This window comes from Rhinopithecus bieti, unplaced genomic scaffold, assembly GCF_001698545.2.
Source record: "Rhinopithecus bieti isolate Rb0 unplaced genomic scaffold, ASM169854v2 scaffold_38728, whole genome shotgun sequence".
Lineage (NCBI taxonomy): Eukaryota > Metazoa > Chordata > Mammalia > Primates > Cercopithecidae > Rhinopithecus > Rhinopithecus bieti.
The window spans coordinates 204,342-221,545 of NW_016815936.1; the positions used below are offsets into that span (position 1 = coordinate 204,342).

Below are 17,204 nucleotides of genomic sequence, written 5' to 3' on the forward strand. Positions count from 1 at the left end.
AAAAAAAAAAAAAAAAGTCTGACATGATCTTACATAAGGCTATTTATGAGTTTTATTTTTATTTTTTATATATGATTCTTTATTTACATTTTTTAGTGGTTTCTCTGGGAATTACCACACATGTATCTTTAACATACCCCAATCTACCTAGAGTTAATATTGTACTATTCTTAAAATGTAAAATATGAAAGCCTTGCTGTTGAAGAGTTTTAATTACCTTGTTTTATTCTTTGTGCTATTCATAAATTTTACTCTGCACATTATATATCTTATAATACTGTTAAAATTTTTCCTTTAAATAGTCATTAAGTCTTACAAAGAAATTAAGAGAAAATGGTATTTATAAATATTTGGAGGCAGATTCTTTGGGGCTATGTAAATACACTTTTTCTCCTTTATATTTTACCCACAATTTTTGCATTCTTCAATATATCTTGTCTACAGTAATTATTACTGTGGTGCCCTAGTGGTGATTTTCTATTTTGCATTTATCCCATTTAGGGAGAATGTATCTCACTGTAGAAATATTTGTTTTAATTATGAGATACTGTACTGTGTTACTTTTTTAAGATTAAAAAAAATTATGAAATATAACTGACTCCAAGGGTTTCTGTTAAGGGAATTATATATTATTTTAGAATTCATGTGTCTTTAAATAAATAATGTAGCTGTTGTCTTGCTTTTAATTTCATGATGAATACTAAGACTGGTTTTGTGATCATTATTCTCTTTACGTAAATTCTACATATCTCTGCTGTTAAAAGCTATCTTTTTGTTATGGTAAAATTGGTTTAGAGTGGTTGACAGTTTAAAGAGGGATTTGTGATGATATCTGTTCATTTTCATAGGGTTGGGGAGCAGAATATCACCGGCAGGATGTAACCAGCACCCCATGTTGGATTGAGATTCATCTTCATGGGCCTCTTCAGTGGCTGGATAAAGTCCTTACTCAGATGGGCTCCCCTCTGAACCCCATATCTTCTGTTTCATAATGCAGAAGTATTCTTTTCAATTATATTGTTAGTGGACTTGTTTTAATTTTAGAGAAACTTTGAGTACAGATACTGTGAGCTTACATGGAAAACAGATATTACAGCTTATTTTTTTCTACATAATTGTGACCAATACATTTGTATTTTGTGATGAATCTACATTTGTTTGTATTCATGTTCATGTGATTAACTCTCAGAAGTGTTGTAAAAGATGCAGAGTAAGTATCATGCCCCAGTTCAGAAATTTGGCATTGATCTTAAACTGGAACATGCTTTTACTTTATTGCCCTAAAATTTTTTTATTTGTTAAAATTTATTTGAAAATGCATCACATGATGAAAAGTTATAGTAGCTTCTAAGAGGGTATATACAGTGAAGAGTAAGTTTTCCCTCCTACTCTTGATCTTCCAGAAGATGTACTTTTACCAGTTTCTTTGTCCCACCAACTTAAAGTATAATTCATTGTTTTGCAAAAGTGTATGGTAGGGGCTTAAACAAAAGTATAAACAAAGTTTTATTTGAAGGAACACTATGCACTGCTCTAACCAGTAGTGTTCAGTAAAAGCAAAATGATAGTTTTCTAGATGACATAAAATTTACATTTAATACAGATAAGTGTTCTTCAGTGTAATGTGACTTCATGCTATATATCTTTTGTAAAACATTTCCTTTTTTAAAAAAAATTATTGCAAATAACTGATCTCAAGTATATGTCATTTACTCAAAATCTGTCATAAGCATTACTTTATAGCTAGTGACAGTGCATGCACAGCCTTGTTCAACTATGTTTGCTGCTTTTGGACAATGTTGCAAGAACTCTATTTTTGACATGCATTAATCTTTTATTTTGCACTTTTATGGGTGACAGTTTTTAGCGTAACCTTTGATAAAATACACTCAAGTGACTTGGACTTAGATGCTTATCCTTACATCCTTGGTACCTTTTTTGTATTAACAAACACTGCAATTTATAGATTACATTTGTAGGAAGTTATGCTTTTTTGTTTTACTTTCAACCTAGGTTATGAGACTGTATTCTATAGCTCCAACTTAAGGTGCCTTTTTAATTCACTACAGTTTTATGGGTGTTACCAGTGCTGACAAATCATGTAGTTAATCCCATTGCTCTTACTTGCGTCAGCCTCCCTATGCAAGGACCTATGCACTGGAGCCGTAGGAGGCTCTTTAGTTGGTCCCCAAGGATGAGGCTACTGATCTGATACTAAATGAATCAGCAGTGGATGTAGGGATAGCTGATTTTAAAACACTCGACTGGGCGCAGTGGCTCATGCCTGTAATTCCAGCACTTTGGGAGGCCGAGGCAGGCAGATGACAATGTCAGGAGTTCGAGACCAGCCTGGCCAATAGGTTGAAACCCTGTCTCTACTAAAAATACAAAAATTAGCCGGGCTTGGTGGCACGTGCCTGTAGTCCCAGCTACTCAGGAGGCTGAGGCAGAAGAATCACTTGAACCTGGAAGTGGAGGTTGTGGTGAGCCGAGATCACACAACTGCACTCCAGCCTGGGCGACAGAGCGAAACTCCGTCTCAGAAAACAAAACAAAACAAAACACTCATTCATCAACGAATATAGACTCTTCTCTCATTTATCAATGATGCTCTTTTTCCATTTTTTAAGTACTTACGTGGAAGCTAGTCTCCCAAAACACAATCTTTAGAGAGAAAAGACACGAATGAAAACTCTAAAATATTCATTTAATCAGTCATGTTTTTGGCTTTGGATAAAGGACTTTGAACCAGTTTTTTTCTCAGGAGCTGTCAAATGGACACTTAGTTATGACATGAAAATGAAGAAATTATTTTGGAAAAAAAAAAACCTAATTTACCTATTAGTGAAAGCTTTATTTTCTGGTGCCTTTTGAAAGTATATGGAGTCATGTCATTCTTCTGTTTAAAATGTTAGTTTGGTTTGACTTTCCACTTTGTCCTTTCTGCTCTTGTGAAGAAAAAAAAAAAAAAAGCATTTTCGAGGAAAGAATTATGCAATTTCTTTTGTTTTCTGTGTCATTATTTATTGCTTTTTCAATGTGCAGCCAGTGGATGGTTTTAGTTCTTTCAGATGAACTGCCATTTGTGTTTCAGCTCACAGTTCTTTGCTGGGTAAAAGAAATACTTTCTGACAGTCACCTGAGCCTTAAATGTAAGTATTACATGACATGCATTCTGTTTCTTCCAGAGTTCTGTCGGCCACATGAGAGAGAATATTTGCTTACTTGATAGAACTTTGGCATTTTCATCATTCTTTTACTTACCAGGCTTGCGGCACGATCTCTGGAACAAATTTGTGGAAAAAAATTACTCCAATTGAATAACGGATGTATGTAATCAACTTCATTGGGCTGCAGTAAACTAGTGGAAATTAAAGAGTTGTTTTATTGGTGTTTTCTACTGTGAGTTAATTAAAAATTGTTTTTATTTGGGGTCATTATGTCACAGTATTGAGTTAACAAGATCTTACATGATTGGCTTTTTCTTTGTTTTCTCTTAGGAGTTGTGTCTCATGAATGACAGTACTAAAGTTATTAACAATTAAGAGTTTGACAGAGAACTATAAGCCTGTTGTATCTCCTAAAATTTGTCAACTCCACACCCTTGGACTTTAAATGAACACTTTATTCAGTCCAGCTATTCTTACAGTCCCTAAGGATTTTCATTTATCTATGTATAGGAAATAAAATTTGCTAGTAAGATTTTTAAAAACTGGCTAGTGAAAGGAAAGTACCTCTGAAAGAAACCATTTTAGCAAATTATGGTTATATGTTTTAATCTACAGAATGTTTTATAGTAAAATTCTAGCACCACTAGAATAATCATATAGCATGTACAGTATATTTATGCTGGCTGAAAAGACAGAATCTGGGAATAATAAAATTGCAACCAGTTTGCAAAATGCAAAATAAAATGCAAAAGCAGAATAGAATGAAATCTCAGTAATGAATTAAAGCAACAAAAAGATGTTGTTTGGCAAAAAAGCAAGATATAAGAGATGCAATTGCTTAACATCTCTACATAATATTTATGATCTGGTCAGTATTGGTCTGGTCAGTATTGCCTGGCTGACATGAAATGTAAACTAGTAGGCACGTTATTGATCTACTAAAATTAACCTTTTTTTTTTTAAGAGGAAATTTAAGGAAGACGTCAATCAAAATATCAAATATGTGTGTCAGAATATAAATAATTTTTCACATTGTATTGTTGCTATATTAAAAAAAATAGAATTGGTTGGGTTTCTGAGGTGAAATCCAGAGTAAGAGTACTAGACAGTTCAACAAGCCACATCTAATAGCACAGATAGAGGATGTAACTATTTTATACTTTTCATAACAGTTGAGAGTAAGATATCCTTCAGGATGTAATCATTAAGTACTCAGACCTGAAATCTGTTGTCAAGATTAGAACTGGGGTTCATGTTAAAAACCTTCCATATTACCTGAGGGTACCTGTGGGGAACAGTTCCTTCCCGTGTGATAGTATTTTGTTGGAAGAGAAAGTTTATACGAAAAATGAAATTCTACCAATAGCAGAGAAACTCTAAAAAGTTTGATAGTACCTACCAAAGTGCTGTACTTCTGTGATAGAGAACATCTGATGTACCAATTTAGATCTATTTCTTTATACTTTTTCTAGTCATTTGCTTAATAGTACTTTGGATCATTATCACCTTTGCCACTTAAAATATATAAATACCCTTTTTACTTCATGAGGAAGGAAGACTTTTTTGATAATTACTGAGTTCAGCCTTTTGTGATGACTTATATTTTGGACCTATATTTTAACTTTAAAGAATGTCAGATCCCTTCTTTGTCTTACTAGTTAAATCCTCACCTATTCTCTTGGGTATAAATATAAATGTGTGTCATCGTTATATTGTTCAGCTAGATGAGCAAGTGTCTTAGGGTAGTAGGTAGCCTGGTGGTTTTAGAGTGTTTGGTGATTTTTATGGAGAGAGTTTTCCTAAGTGGTGGTTTATAGGTGGTATCAGATATTATTAGGGCAGCTTTTGGGGGACTGATCTCAGGTCCCCAGAGCAGCAGCATTTTTCTCATTGATATAAGTAAGATTCTTAACTTTTCTTATCACACAAGTTGCATGAATTGAATATGGGAATTGAAGGCATTTCTTCTGCATAAACAAAGAATTCAACCTGCTGGAAAGAGACCTGGACAGTTCTTTGGAATTTGCTGAATTACAGTTTAGTATGTCCTGATTACAGAGTGACAATATTTATCAAGCCTTTGTTATATTGGATTATCTTATCTCCTAAAATACAACTGTATTATAGTTGAAATGACAGCCCCAAAATTGGATGGTTTACCAAAACCAATGAAAGGGATTTCACACATCAATTTTTATTTCTGTTTTGAAGAGCACATGCTATATAATAATTGCTAGTAGCAATTGCAGTAAAACAGGTGATAAGTTATTTTCTATGAAAAGATCCAGTCCTAGAGCAGGATTCTTCGATCATTCATGGCAGAGTGAAAAAGGTTAGTATGGTTCTTGTCCAAATAACTCAGTTCTTAAAATTCTTAAAATGATCATAAACCATTGTCCTTTAAAGGTTTATTTGAAGATGCTGTTTATTTGAATTATGTTAAAGTACATAATTTTGTGTACAGGTAGATTCCCTCCTCATTAATAGTGCCTTCTTAATTAATACAGACTGGTGTTAGCTATAACAAAACTCCAGTAAGGCCAAAGAATCCCAAGTTCTTTGTAAAAAAAAAAAAAAACTTTTAGGGTCAGATTTTCCCTTCTAATATCATTGGAGATAATGTTGCGTTGATTTATTCATAAAGTATTTTAACTATAGGAACTCTAGAAGATAATGGTTAGGGAAGTGGTTTTTTTTTTTTTTTAACATGGTTGGCATAAGTTGTATTTTGAAATTCACTTATTTTAAAATCGAAGAGGATTGTAATCATGGAAACAGATGTTTGTATCTACCTGCCCACATTTTCTTAAGATATTTCATATGCAGATAATGAAGACCAAGCTGATGGCTGCACTGTAGGTCTGCTGCTTATTTGTATTTGTTTTGCTTCTGTTTATGTTGTAGAAGCTGAAATTCTAGCAACATGCTTCAATTCTGTTATTTTGATACTTATAAAAATGTATTAGGTTTTACTATATTGTGCTTTTCAAAGCCATAACTCTTAAGAACTTTGTTTTTGCATATTGTTTGCTAATTCTTTATTTTAATAAACCTCAAAACTTGCTTAATGTGTCTTTTTTTGTTTTGTTTTGTTTTGTTTTGTTTTGTTTTGGAGTTGGCCTGCCTGCGTTTGAGTCATGGGCCTCATAGCTTAGACAAGTTGCTTAACCACTCTATGCCTCACTTGCCTGACCTGTAAAGGAAAAGTCTACTTCATAGGAAGGATTTGAGGGACGATTAATTGAAGTGTAATACAGTACAGTATTTAGAACAGTACTTAGAGCATAAGAACTCAAATCTTAAAATTATTACTATCTTTTACATTTCTACTAGTTCTTTAATTCAGCATAATTACTTCTGATGTTGCTTAACCTCAGTGTACCAACCTTTGATTATCCACTTTGTTAATTTACGATTTTTAATTTTCTTTTGTCTTCTTTTTTGAAAAAATTTTAAATCACAGACTGACTTTACATCATTGTCACTGTGGTGCACACTTTCACCAACCTCTGAATTACATATAGAAGACGTGCAAACTCATTCTAATTAGAAAGGAATGGTGAGCAAGGCATGGTGGCTTACGCCTGTAATCCCAGCACTTTGGGATTACAGGTGGATCACCTAAGGTCAGGAGTTCAAGACAAGCCTGACCGACATGGTGAAACTCCGTCTCTACTAAAAATACAAAATTAGCCAGGTGTGGTGGCGCGTACCTGTAATCCCAGCTGAGACAGGAGAATCGCTGGAACCCAGGAGGCGGAGGCTGCATCGAGCCAAGATCGTGCCATTGCACGCCAGCCTGGGCAACAAGAGCAAAACTCTATCTCAAAAAAAAAAAAAGGAATGGTGAAAAATCATGTGTCCTTGCCAGAAATGTAGAAAAACCAAACTACATATTTTAACCCTAAAAGGATAAATGTAAAAGCACTCCTTCCTTTTTTTTTTTTTTTAAGAAAAGAAGACTTCCTGTATTCGAGCTTGTCCAGCCCGCACCCATGGGCTGCATGTGGTCCAGGACAGCTTTGAATATGGCCCAACAGAAATTGGTAAATTTTCTTAAAACATCATGAGATTGTTTTGCGAGTTTTTTTGTTTGGTTGGTTTTTTTTTTTTTTGATTGGTTTTTTTTTTTTTTTTTTTTTGCTCATCAGCTATCGTTAGTGTTAATGTATTTTATGTGTGGCCCAAGATAATTATACTTCATTGTGGCCTAGGGGAGCTAAAAGATTGGACATTCCTACCAATTTCTGAAAATCAGTTCATTCCTATGTCTTTTTACTTAAAAGACATTTTGTAAGGTATTTTGTAGCAACATCACTGGTTGTTTTAGAAGTGTATTTTTTTTAAAAAACACGCTTGTCCTGGCAGAAGAAGGTTCAGTGAGCACTAAGAGGATGTTGGCTTCTCTTGGGTTTAAGATAATTAGTTTTCAGGTTGCTGTAGCCAAAACAGTTCAGGTGATGAGGGGGTGGGACAGTGGCTAATACTATTTGTATTACAGCAGTTTTGATGCAGGTATCATTTTATAAACATTTTTAAGGTTGTCAGTAGGCTGCAGCAATGTTTATAAGGGAGTGCTTATTTAGAGCTCTATAGTATTTATGATTAAAAGAAGGAAGCATTTTTAAAATACCCCTCCCATTTAACGTTTTAAATATTACTGATTTTTGTCATCGAATTTGTAAGTCTATAATAAACTTTGCAAAATAAAATAACTTATTCTTTCTATCTAAATTAGTTTTTTTTTTTTTTTTTTTTTTTTTTTTAAAGGGTAATGGGCAATACAAAGAAGAGCTATGGGCCACTTGCTTAACCATCTCCATGTTAAAGTATGTTGGATGGGAGGTGGAAAGAGGGATTTAGACTGGTGGTTAAGACTTATCCATATTGTATCAAGTGGGTGTGTGTATAATTCCTAGTGAGAGATTTTCTGAGGCAGTTTATTGATGTTTAGAGATGGATTTTGAAAAGATCCTTGTACTTTGTCTTAATCACCCCTTCCCCATCTAATAAGCCTCCTCCATTATTTCATTTTAAATAATACTTTCATCTGAGATCAATGCTGAGAATTTTAACGGTGAGAAAAGTAAAACTGAAACCCCAAACCAGTAGCAAAGGTTTATGAGTGTGCCCTTCTAACCTGTTCTGGTAGTCACTGTACATTGATCCTTGGCTTTCTTTCAGATACTTTACTGATTATGGATGGAGCTCTAGCTCCTTTTTTGAAAGAGTTCTTAGAGAAATTGGTTTGGTTCCAAAGTGTTTCTTGAGTTCTTTGTACCTAAGAAAGCTTTTCATTCTGCGTAGCATTTATCACCATCCAAGATATTATATATTTATTTACCCTGTTTATTACTATCTTACCTCATGGGAATGTAAGATCTGTGAGGACAGACCTGTGTTGCCACTGCTAGAACAGTTCTTGATATAAGCAAGCATGCCAGTATTTGTTGAATTAATGAGAGTACTGAAGCAAGATGTGAATTTTTTAAGTATTTAGAATTTACCTTTTAAATAATGTAATAATATACTTCTTAGTTGCATTGCTTCTAGTTCAATGTTTTATTAGATCTCTTTATGCCTGAGAAGTGGTTTGATGTGGGGTGGGGTATTGAGAGGGTTGGCTAAAGTATAATTAAGAAGAAAGGGGGAAATTCAGCTAAGAAAGCACTCATATCCTTTCTCTTTGAACTTTTGGACTTTGCTCCAAAGTTACCAAATGCTTGGAATTGCTGCTTGTAGAACCTGCAAAATTAATAGTCAAGTTAGAGCTTTAACCTGTTAACATTTAATATTTTCCCAAAGAAAGTAGACAGGGCATAGTTTCTTTGATACACTTGACAAGAGAAAATAACCGCAAAAAGTGTACTTTTAATTTCAGAGCTTACAGAAGCTGGGGTGTTAAAAATTTTGTTGTGTGATTTTAGTGCCATGGTTTAGACTCCATAATATCCTTCCCTAACTGTTGTACATAAGGGGCAAGCCTTTCATTGCACTTAGGTGGGAGTGGGAACGTAAGACAAAACCAATATATGAACCATATTTGTGCTTCAGAATAAAAGATTAATTTTGCTGAAGAGTGTGTGTGGGTGATACGGGGGAGAAGTTCAGGAAGAAGAAACAACAAAGGGTCTGGAGGGCTTTTTAGATTTTATCCACTTTATAGTTTTGCCAACATTAGTTCAGAAGTGTAATTAACAGTAGACTTTCCCTAATTGCCTTTTATTTATATAAAATTTTGTGAAATGTGGTTTTCATTAACTTAGAATTGTTTAGACCAAGTTAGTGAATTCAGTGAAGGTGAAGAATGCAGGCACAAACTAGTAATGTGTAAATAGTAAGGCTGGAGAGATGATGTTCATATGAAAAGAAGGTCCTTTCCTTTTATTGTCTGTTTAATAAACTGCTGTAAGCTTACCAATGCCCATTTGCCCTTTCATTGCAGAACACCTATGTCCAGCTGGATACCACATTTCCTAGCTTTCTTTTCAGCTAGGTATGGTCATGTGACTAAGCTTGACCAGTAGAATATTAGCAGAAGTGATAGGCACCACTTCTGCATTGTATCTGGAAGAGGAATGCACCCCTTGCTCTTTTCTCCTTCTCTGGCTGGAATGCAGATATGAAGGCAGGATCTAGAGTATGCACCTTGAAGTGGACATGGAAACTGAGGGATGAGGATGACAGTTGTGCTACCCCTGAAAGAGTACTGCGAGAAAGAAACTTGAATGGTGGATAGCTTTGTTATAGCAGCTTGGACTGTAACCCAATTAATACTAACTTGCCAATTCAGTGATTACTACAGGTCAAGCTTTATGCTAGGCAGTAGAGCTGGAATCATAGTTCTTGTCCTCATGGAAAGTGAAGCTATAACAGAGTAGTTCCAAGTTCATTAGGTTAATCAGTTTCGGAGGGTGGAGAAGCAGGACCCACAAATGAGGGAGATTTTAAACTATAGACTCGACTCCTGTGTTTCTGAATATTTTTATTTTTTCTGGCCCTGAGCCATATGAGCTTGGTCATTCATTTGACTAATATTTGAGGGCTTGTTAGATGTCAGGCTGAGGAATAAGAGTGGTTAAAACAAAAATTCTTTCTCTTGAGGATCTTCATTCTGGTTAATGAAGACACCAAACAAGGTAAATAAAATGTATGTGTGTGTTTACTAGTAAGTTCCAAAGAGAAAAAAAAAAAAAAGCAGGAAAGGAAGATACCAGGGTTGGGGAACAAGGTGGAATTATAATTTTAGATATGGTAGCCAGGGAAAGTTTCATTGAGTAAATAATCTTTGATCAAAGTCCAGGAAGATGAGGAAGTTGTTATGTGAAACAGGATTTAACCAGTTCTTATTCAAGGCAAATCAGAAGGCATGTGAATGTTACTGCAATGATCTGTGCTTTTCTGCAGGAAAAGGAGTAATTCAAGCAGAAATAGCTAAAGGTACAAACTTTTAAATTGCTTGTTCTTTAGTCTCTGCAGGAGATACAGTAATAACTGAAGTGTTACCTAGGTGGAGACAGGAAATGTTAGTTGCCAACAACTTTGGATTACCACCCCTAGGAAACTAGCCACTTGGAAGACCAATCAATAAAGGAATGTTCAACTCAGTATTTCACCTGATGCAAGGTTAGTTTAAGGTGGAAAATCAAAAGATACGTGCTTAGATGTAAATACACCTTTCAAATTTACTTTAACCTCTAGCTCTGTTGTCCCACTATATTTCATTCAATAAATATTTATTGCCTATTTTCTGTTTAAAACTATGCTAGGCATTGAGAAAACAGCAGTGAACAGGACAGATGATGTCCCTGTTCTCTGTTCATACAACTTACAGTTACTAGTGGGAAGAAGCATTGGGCTACTAATTACGCAGTTATTTAGTAGCTGTGATTGGGGAGGCAATATGGGGTTTTGAGAGGATATAATCTTACCTGAGGATTTAGGCAAGCCCTTTTTGAGGAAGAAACATTTAACTGGAGACATGAAGGATGAGAAGGCATCAAGCCAGAGGAAGGAGGAGAGACAAACAGCTTAGGCAAAGGAGCCTTAGGGATTGAAAGGCCACTGGAGTGTAAGAGGAGTGAGAGAAGACAAGGCTGGTGGGACCAGATGATTCTAGTCCTTATTGGGCTTTTTGTGTTTAATCCTGAGAGCAAAGAGAAGCCATTGGTGTATATGCTGGGGCTGGAGACAGATGTGTTTATTGAGTGAGGAGAGACAAAAATGGAAGTAGAACTTTGAGTTAGGGTTGTGATGGTGGACATGGACAGGAGTAGATGGAGTAGAGTAGTGCCTAGGGGGTGATGAGTTACATATTGGAGGATGAGGCAGAGTTTAGGGTCAATAATGACCACCATGCCTTTTTTACTTTGGGCAGCCATACGCTGGTGCAATCTATTCAGATGAAGACTGAAGGAGGATCTAATTTAGACAGATGATGAGTTTTAGGCTTGTTGAGTTTGAAGTTTCCCATGAGATTTGAAGTTTCCCAAATGGAGGTGTTGAGTGGGCTCAGGGATAGTGTGGAGAGAGTCATCTGAAAAGCAACTGAAGCCATGAGAGCAAATGAGATAGTTTAGGGGGAAAGTGCAAAGTGAGAAAAGACCCAGAATAGCTGTCCTCCAATTCTGGGCATACCTGTTGGGAAGTACAGACCTCTTTACTGTTTTCTGATAGCACATGGCTGATAAAGAACAGGTCACTGACAGGAAGCAGTTGTTTGTACCGCTGCACGCACTTCTGAAATGGCTATCCTGGTTAATAATGATAGCTCACATTCAGAGCATTTACTACATATCAAACATGAGCTGAACACTGTACTGATAATGTTTCACTCCATATTGAAAATCCTTTGAAGCAAGTATTGTCATCTCTATTCTACAGATGATGAAACGGGCTATCAGAAATACGATGAAGGCATGGAGTGGACGACCAAGCTCAGGTCATTGGCTCCAGGACTCAGACTCTTGGTCACCACTATGCTACCTCTCCTTGGCTCCTAGCATCTGCAACTACCTCCCCACCATGATCTCCAGCCTCTCCCCTAAACCCCACCAACAAAAATGTCTTTTCCTCTACCCTCTTGGTTACTCACGGTGGCTGGTTATAGCAGAGGAACCCAAACACCTGTGACATGGGCCCTATTCCTATTTTTAGCCTGCCATGCCCTGTCTCCAAAGGTGATTTCAAGACATCTTGGAACTGGTGGGAGAGCAAAGGGCAGGAGGATGTGTATGCACAGGTCTACTCCCAGACAGTCATCTCTCTTAGCTTGGGCTGCTTCAACAAAATACAATAGACTGGGTGGCTTAAACAGAAATTTATTTTCTCACAGTTCTGTAAGCTAGAAGTCCTCCAAGATTAGAGTTCTGGCTGAGTCGGTCTCTAGTGAGGGTCCTCTTCCTAGTTTGCAGATAACCATCTCAGTGTGTCCTCACATGGCCTTTTCTCAGTGCCTGCGCCTGACCAGAGTTGAGAACTCTGTGGTCCTGCAAGGACACTAATCCTATCAGAACAGAGCTCCACCCTTATGATTTCATATAACTTCACTTTCTTACTCTAAATACAGCCACTCGGGGGGTTAGGGCTTCAACGTATGAATCTTGGGAAGACATATGCGTTCAATTTTAACACCATCTAAATATCCAATCACCACATTGTAGTCCACTTATTCTAAATATCTGTAGAGGGCAGATGTGAATTCAGCCACATCCCTGCTGCTCAGAAGAGAATCTGGGGCTGGGTTCAACATGAGAAAGAACCCATTACCCCTCAGTCCAATACTATCCTAGAAAAGAGAACCATGTTACTTGGGTTCACAGTGCTGGCAGATAGTACCCTTACTGACCCTGTGTGCTTTCTAGATTCCAGGTCTGTGCAGGCTCAATTACCCAGAAACTTATTCCCAAAGTATCTGTTCATTTGAAGTGGCCAAGCATTTGACTTAGGTAGCTGAGGCCACTGCAACCCTGTAGAGACATCAGAGAGATCCCAAAAGCCTCCTGGATTACTCTGGTTTGAGCTGATTCTGGCCCAGGAACTACAAGTGAATCCTAAGCCAGTCATGAGTAGATGATGTTCATCTACTCATGTTCTTCCATGAAGGAACCAGTCTTTGCATTTGTTTGTGGTCACAAAAGACAGTGGGCCCTAGTGAGAGCACATCCTGTTGGTGGGGTCTCCTTCTCCCAGCAGCAGTGCTGCTTCAAGCCTATAGCTCAGTACTACAAATAGCTATCATTTGGACGCTCATTTTGTACAAGCATTATGCTAGCATGTTATTGGTTATAATAACTTTGGTTATGCTCTATTATTCAAACTTGTAGAGCTAGGTGATATAATACCCATTTTGCAGATGAGGAAATAAGCTCAAATAGGTTATTTGCACAAGGCCATACAGCTAGTGAGAGGTGGAGCTGGGATTTAAAGCCAGGCATTTGAACTCTAGAGCTTGTACGTTTGACCACTCTGCATACTGCCTTCAGATCTGGCCATCAGGACATGTGGTGGAGGGATACTCTGCCTCTACATTAGTCTCCTACCCCTCACAAGCCCTCAGACCAAGGCTGAAGGGTCCCCCATTTCAGCAGCCTGTGATTTTGTATGCCAGCCAGGTGCCCTCATATTTCTCACATTTATTTCCATCTAGTCCTCTCTGCAACCAAGGTTCATGGAGATTAGCTTGGGTTACCTTTATTATAGGCTGCAGAGGTTTGGCTACCTTTCTGAAGACTAAACTGAAATGCTGTATGAGGTGATCATAGAATTGGCATTGTTAGGACCTGGTGGGTATTAGTTCTGGAAGGTGTGGAGAATCAAGCCCAGGGAGGCGTTTCTGGTTTCTATGCCTCCTCTCCAGTGCTTCCTGGGATAGGAGCCAGGAGGGAATCTTGGGCACTGACTGAGGAGAAGTGGTGGGCTGGGCTGTGCCTCAGGAGCCCTGGCCAGTCTCTCTTCCCCAACCTCAATCTGGCCTCAGGAACCAGTTTCAGTGTCACAGCTCTTAGAATTGTTGCAGAATTTTGTGCCTGTATGCGTTTGGCCAGAGCCAAGAGTCCTTAGTTGTCTAAAGATTGCCGAAGTCCAAGTGACCCTGGCATGGGTCAGAATGACTGTATTAGCCAGTCTGTCATATTCATTTTCAGTCAAACCTTCTCTAAGCTCTAGTGCTCCAGAGCCAGGTGACTCCTGAAACGGTTTTAAAGCCCCATAAAAAGACTCCCTATAATTGGGTTAACTTTGGTTAAGGTTTTTTTAAGGTTATCACAAGCCTTTCTAGTCCCTCTCAAGTTCTTTGAAGTTGTTTTCCCCTTAACTGGGTTTATGCATCCATTTCCCTCCTGCCAGGTTCTCCAGGGCAGGCCCCCATCTCCTTTGGGAGGAAGTGCCCCATCTCCTTTGGGAGGAAGTGCCCCATCTCCTTTGGGAGGAAGTGCCCCATCTCCTTTGGGAGGAACTGCCACCACCTGACCTTCAGGCTCTTCCTTCACCAGATGGTTCTGGTCCAGATATGGCTCTTCAGGGGTTTCAGGCCCAGGGAAGCTCAGAGCAAAAGGGAAGATGCCAGGTGGAAGGAACTGCCCTGCAGAAAGGGTCCCCAGGAGCCCTGTTAATGGGAATTTATTCAGCAGGTCAGGCAGCAATTTTCCCTGGAGACCATCCTGAAAAAAACTTCCCGAGGAAGTAATTGACCGACCCTGGGGAAAAGCTGAAGAGGAGGTAGTATCATCAAAATGCCCTGGGAGGGGAGATGGGTCTCCCTTGGGTCTCCTACTCGGGATCGATCTACCCTTATCCCCTTTTCCAAAGCGGCGCAAACAATTACCAGCACGTTCTCAGCACTAGGTCTAATTGGGTGAGTTTTTATTGTAGAAATGCGGCCCCTGAAGATGTGAGACGCATAGGTGGGCCCCTGCGCCTTTCCACTGGCCTCCCACTGCCCGTGCCCACAGAAGGAACACAGGGTCCTTAGACCCGGGCGGGACCCACTGAAACCCCACGTTCAGTCATTTCCCTAGGGGGATGCGGCCCCCGACTGCCAACCTTCCAAAGTTCAGGTGAGTTCACGACGCTCGGATTCTAGTGGGGTCCTCCTCGGTGTCAAGGAGTAAGAGAGGCGGTGGCAGCTGTGGGGAAACAGCCACAGGGCCTGCGAGTCCAGACAGGTAGCTCCAGGCTAGTTGCACGCTCGCGGTCCTGTCCCTTCCGTGTGCAAAGTAAGGAAGTCAGCAGGCGGCGAGCAAGCCTTCTGTGCCCGGGCTGGCGCGCCGCCTTTCAGGAAGGTTTCCCGACTGGACCCTTTGTCCAGAGGAAGAAAGATTCGGCCAGGGGATCAGAATCACGGTACCTACAGGTACTGGAATCGAGATCCTACACAGCCTCCCGACGCCTCGGTCTCCCTTTCCGCTCGGGTTGCCACTCTAGTTCAGGAAGGGTCTTTGGGTCAGGGCGCAGTGTTCCCAGGGGCCAGCGATCCCCGGCGTCATGCCCTCTCTATCAGGCTTAAGCTGGCTGCTCTTGGCTAGGTCGGGACGGGGCGCCCGGCGGCCGTGTCTCAGTCCCACACTACACCGGCCGCGTCTTCCAGGGCGCGCGGGCGTCGCGCAGCGAGCGGTCGTGGGGCAGCGCGGCGAAGGCCGAATGGCGCAGCTGGCAACCGATGAAGAGGACGACGAGCGCCACCGAGAGCAGCAGCAGGAAGAAGAGCAGCAGGTAGGTGGGCAGGTCGGGCTTTGTGGCCGCACCGTCCCGCATACCGCGCGCAGTGGCCAGCTCCAGCGGCAAAGCGCCTTCTGCCTTGACCGTGGCTCCTGGGGCCAGCGCGCTGTCTACCGCCGCCTCGGGGCCGCCCGTGGCGTTGAATATGTCGCCGTACATGGCCCGCGGGTCCCGCCGACCCCAGCCGGACCGCTTCACTTGGCCTGGAGCATACTGGCGAGACCCGGCGCCTCCATGGCGCGCCTCTCCCGCCCTGCCGCACAACTGACCGAGAGTCGGTGCCTTGGAGCCAGCGGGGACTGCAAAGACCCCAGGACGCGTCCGCTCACTCGCCTCTGCGCTCAGCTGCCTTCCCTGCCGGCCGGCGGACCCCAGTGCTCGGAGCTGGACAGTTCTGTGCCGCGCCCCTCGGGCTCACCTTTCTCACCGTCGCCACCAGGACACAGGTCCCAGTCACTGACTCTTCTTTTGGCTTTACAACAGCCCGCTCAGCTCGGACCCTCAGCTCCAGTGAGCTCCAGGTGCCGGGCACCTCTGGGCTGCGGCTGCTGGGAGAGGCACTCAGGGAGTGCAGCCGCAGCCCGGGGTCTCTGCTGAGCGCTGGTGGCAGAGCGCACAGAGGGCGGGTGGCCAGAGTCCTCCGCGTCCTCCGGCGCCGCCGTCACCGCAGCGTCTCGGAGCAGTCCTGCAGCCTCGGGTCCCTATCGAGACGCCCGGTGTTCGGCGAGCTTGTCCCCACTCGCTCCGGCTGCTGCACTCCTGTTTTGAGCAGGAGACTGAGCTTTCTGGCGGCTCTGAGCGTGCTCTGGTCCCGGGCGGGGGTGCAGGGGAGGGGCGGGACTGGCGACGGCTGCCCGGGGTAACGGCTGCGAACCAATGAAGGCAAGAGAGGACGTGGCTGCGACTGCCCTCGGCCTGGCCTCACATCACTCATGGACAGAGGGACAGAGACAGGGACAGAGAGAAAGAGAGAAAAGCACAGGGTCACAGGAAGACTGACGGGCAAAGACACAGTTACAGACCTATGAACAGAGCCACACGCCAAACAGGGACAAACCGTTGAGGTAAGCAAACCAACTCAGAGACAAAGCTCAGCCGAGCGTGCACACCTGCATTCATCCTCCTACTTGACAGGCTCCCTCCAGGCATGGCCTGGTTTGTTCCGAGTGCCCACTGGCTGTTGGGTAGCTCAGGCCAGGCACAGCACCTCCAAGGGTGTGCAGACGCGCTCCCAGACAAGCAAGTTCAAGCTGAGACTGGTTCCATGGACCCCGTGTCCCCTCCGGTTGCGTCCTGCCAGTCTGTGTGCATTCCGCA

General features: G+C 41.2%; 2 protein-coding genes across 8 annotated transcripts in view; one reads left to right on the top strand and one right to left on the bottom strand.

Annotated features, from left to right (window-relative positions):
• Positions 1–6,233, top strand: part of SMAD5 (SMAD family member 5) — a 56,830-nt gene extending 50,597 nt beyond the window's left edge. For 6 of the 7 annotated variants that reach the window (XM_017854183.1, XM_017854188.1, XM_017854185.1 and 3 more), the window contains one exon: positions 849–5,733. In XM_017854183.1, the coding sequence (XP_017709672.1) occupies positions 849–992 (144 nt within the window). In that variant the 3' untranslated portion in view covers positions 993–5,733. Of the gene's footprint in view, positions 1–848 lie in introns of all 7 variants that reach the window. The other variant, XM_017854181.1, reaches the window with a different exon arrangement.
• An 8,784-nt stretch (positions 6,234–15,017) lies between these two features.
• On the bottom strand, positions 15,018–16,961 carry LOC108516612 (uncharacterized). Its single transcript, XM_083287431.1, is given in 3 exon segments — positions 15,018–15,747; positions 15,750–15,779; positions 15,782–16,961. Coding segments are annotated over 3 exon segments (453 nt in total). The 5' UTR covers positions 16,047–16,961; the 3' UTR covers positions 15,018–15,589.
• Between the last annotated feature and the right edge of the window lie 243 nt (positions 16,962–17,204).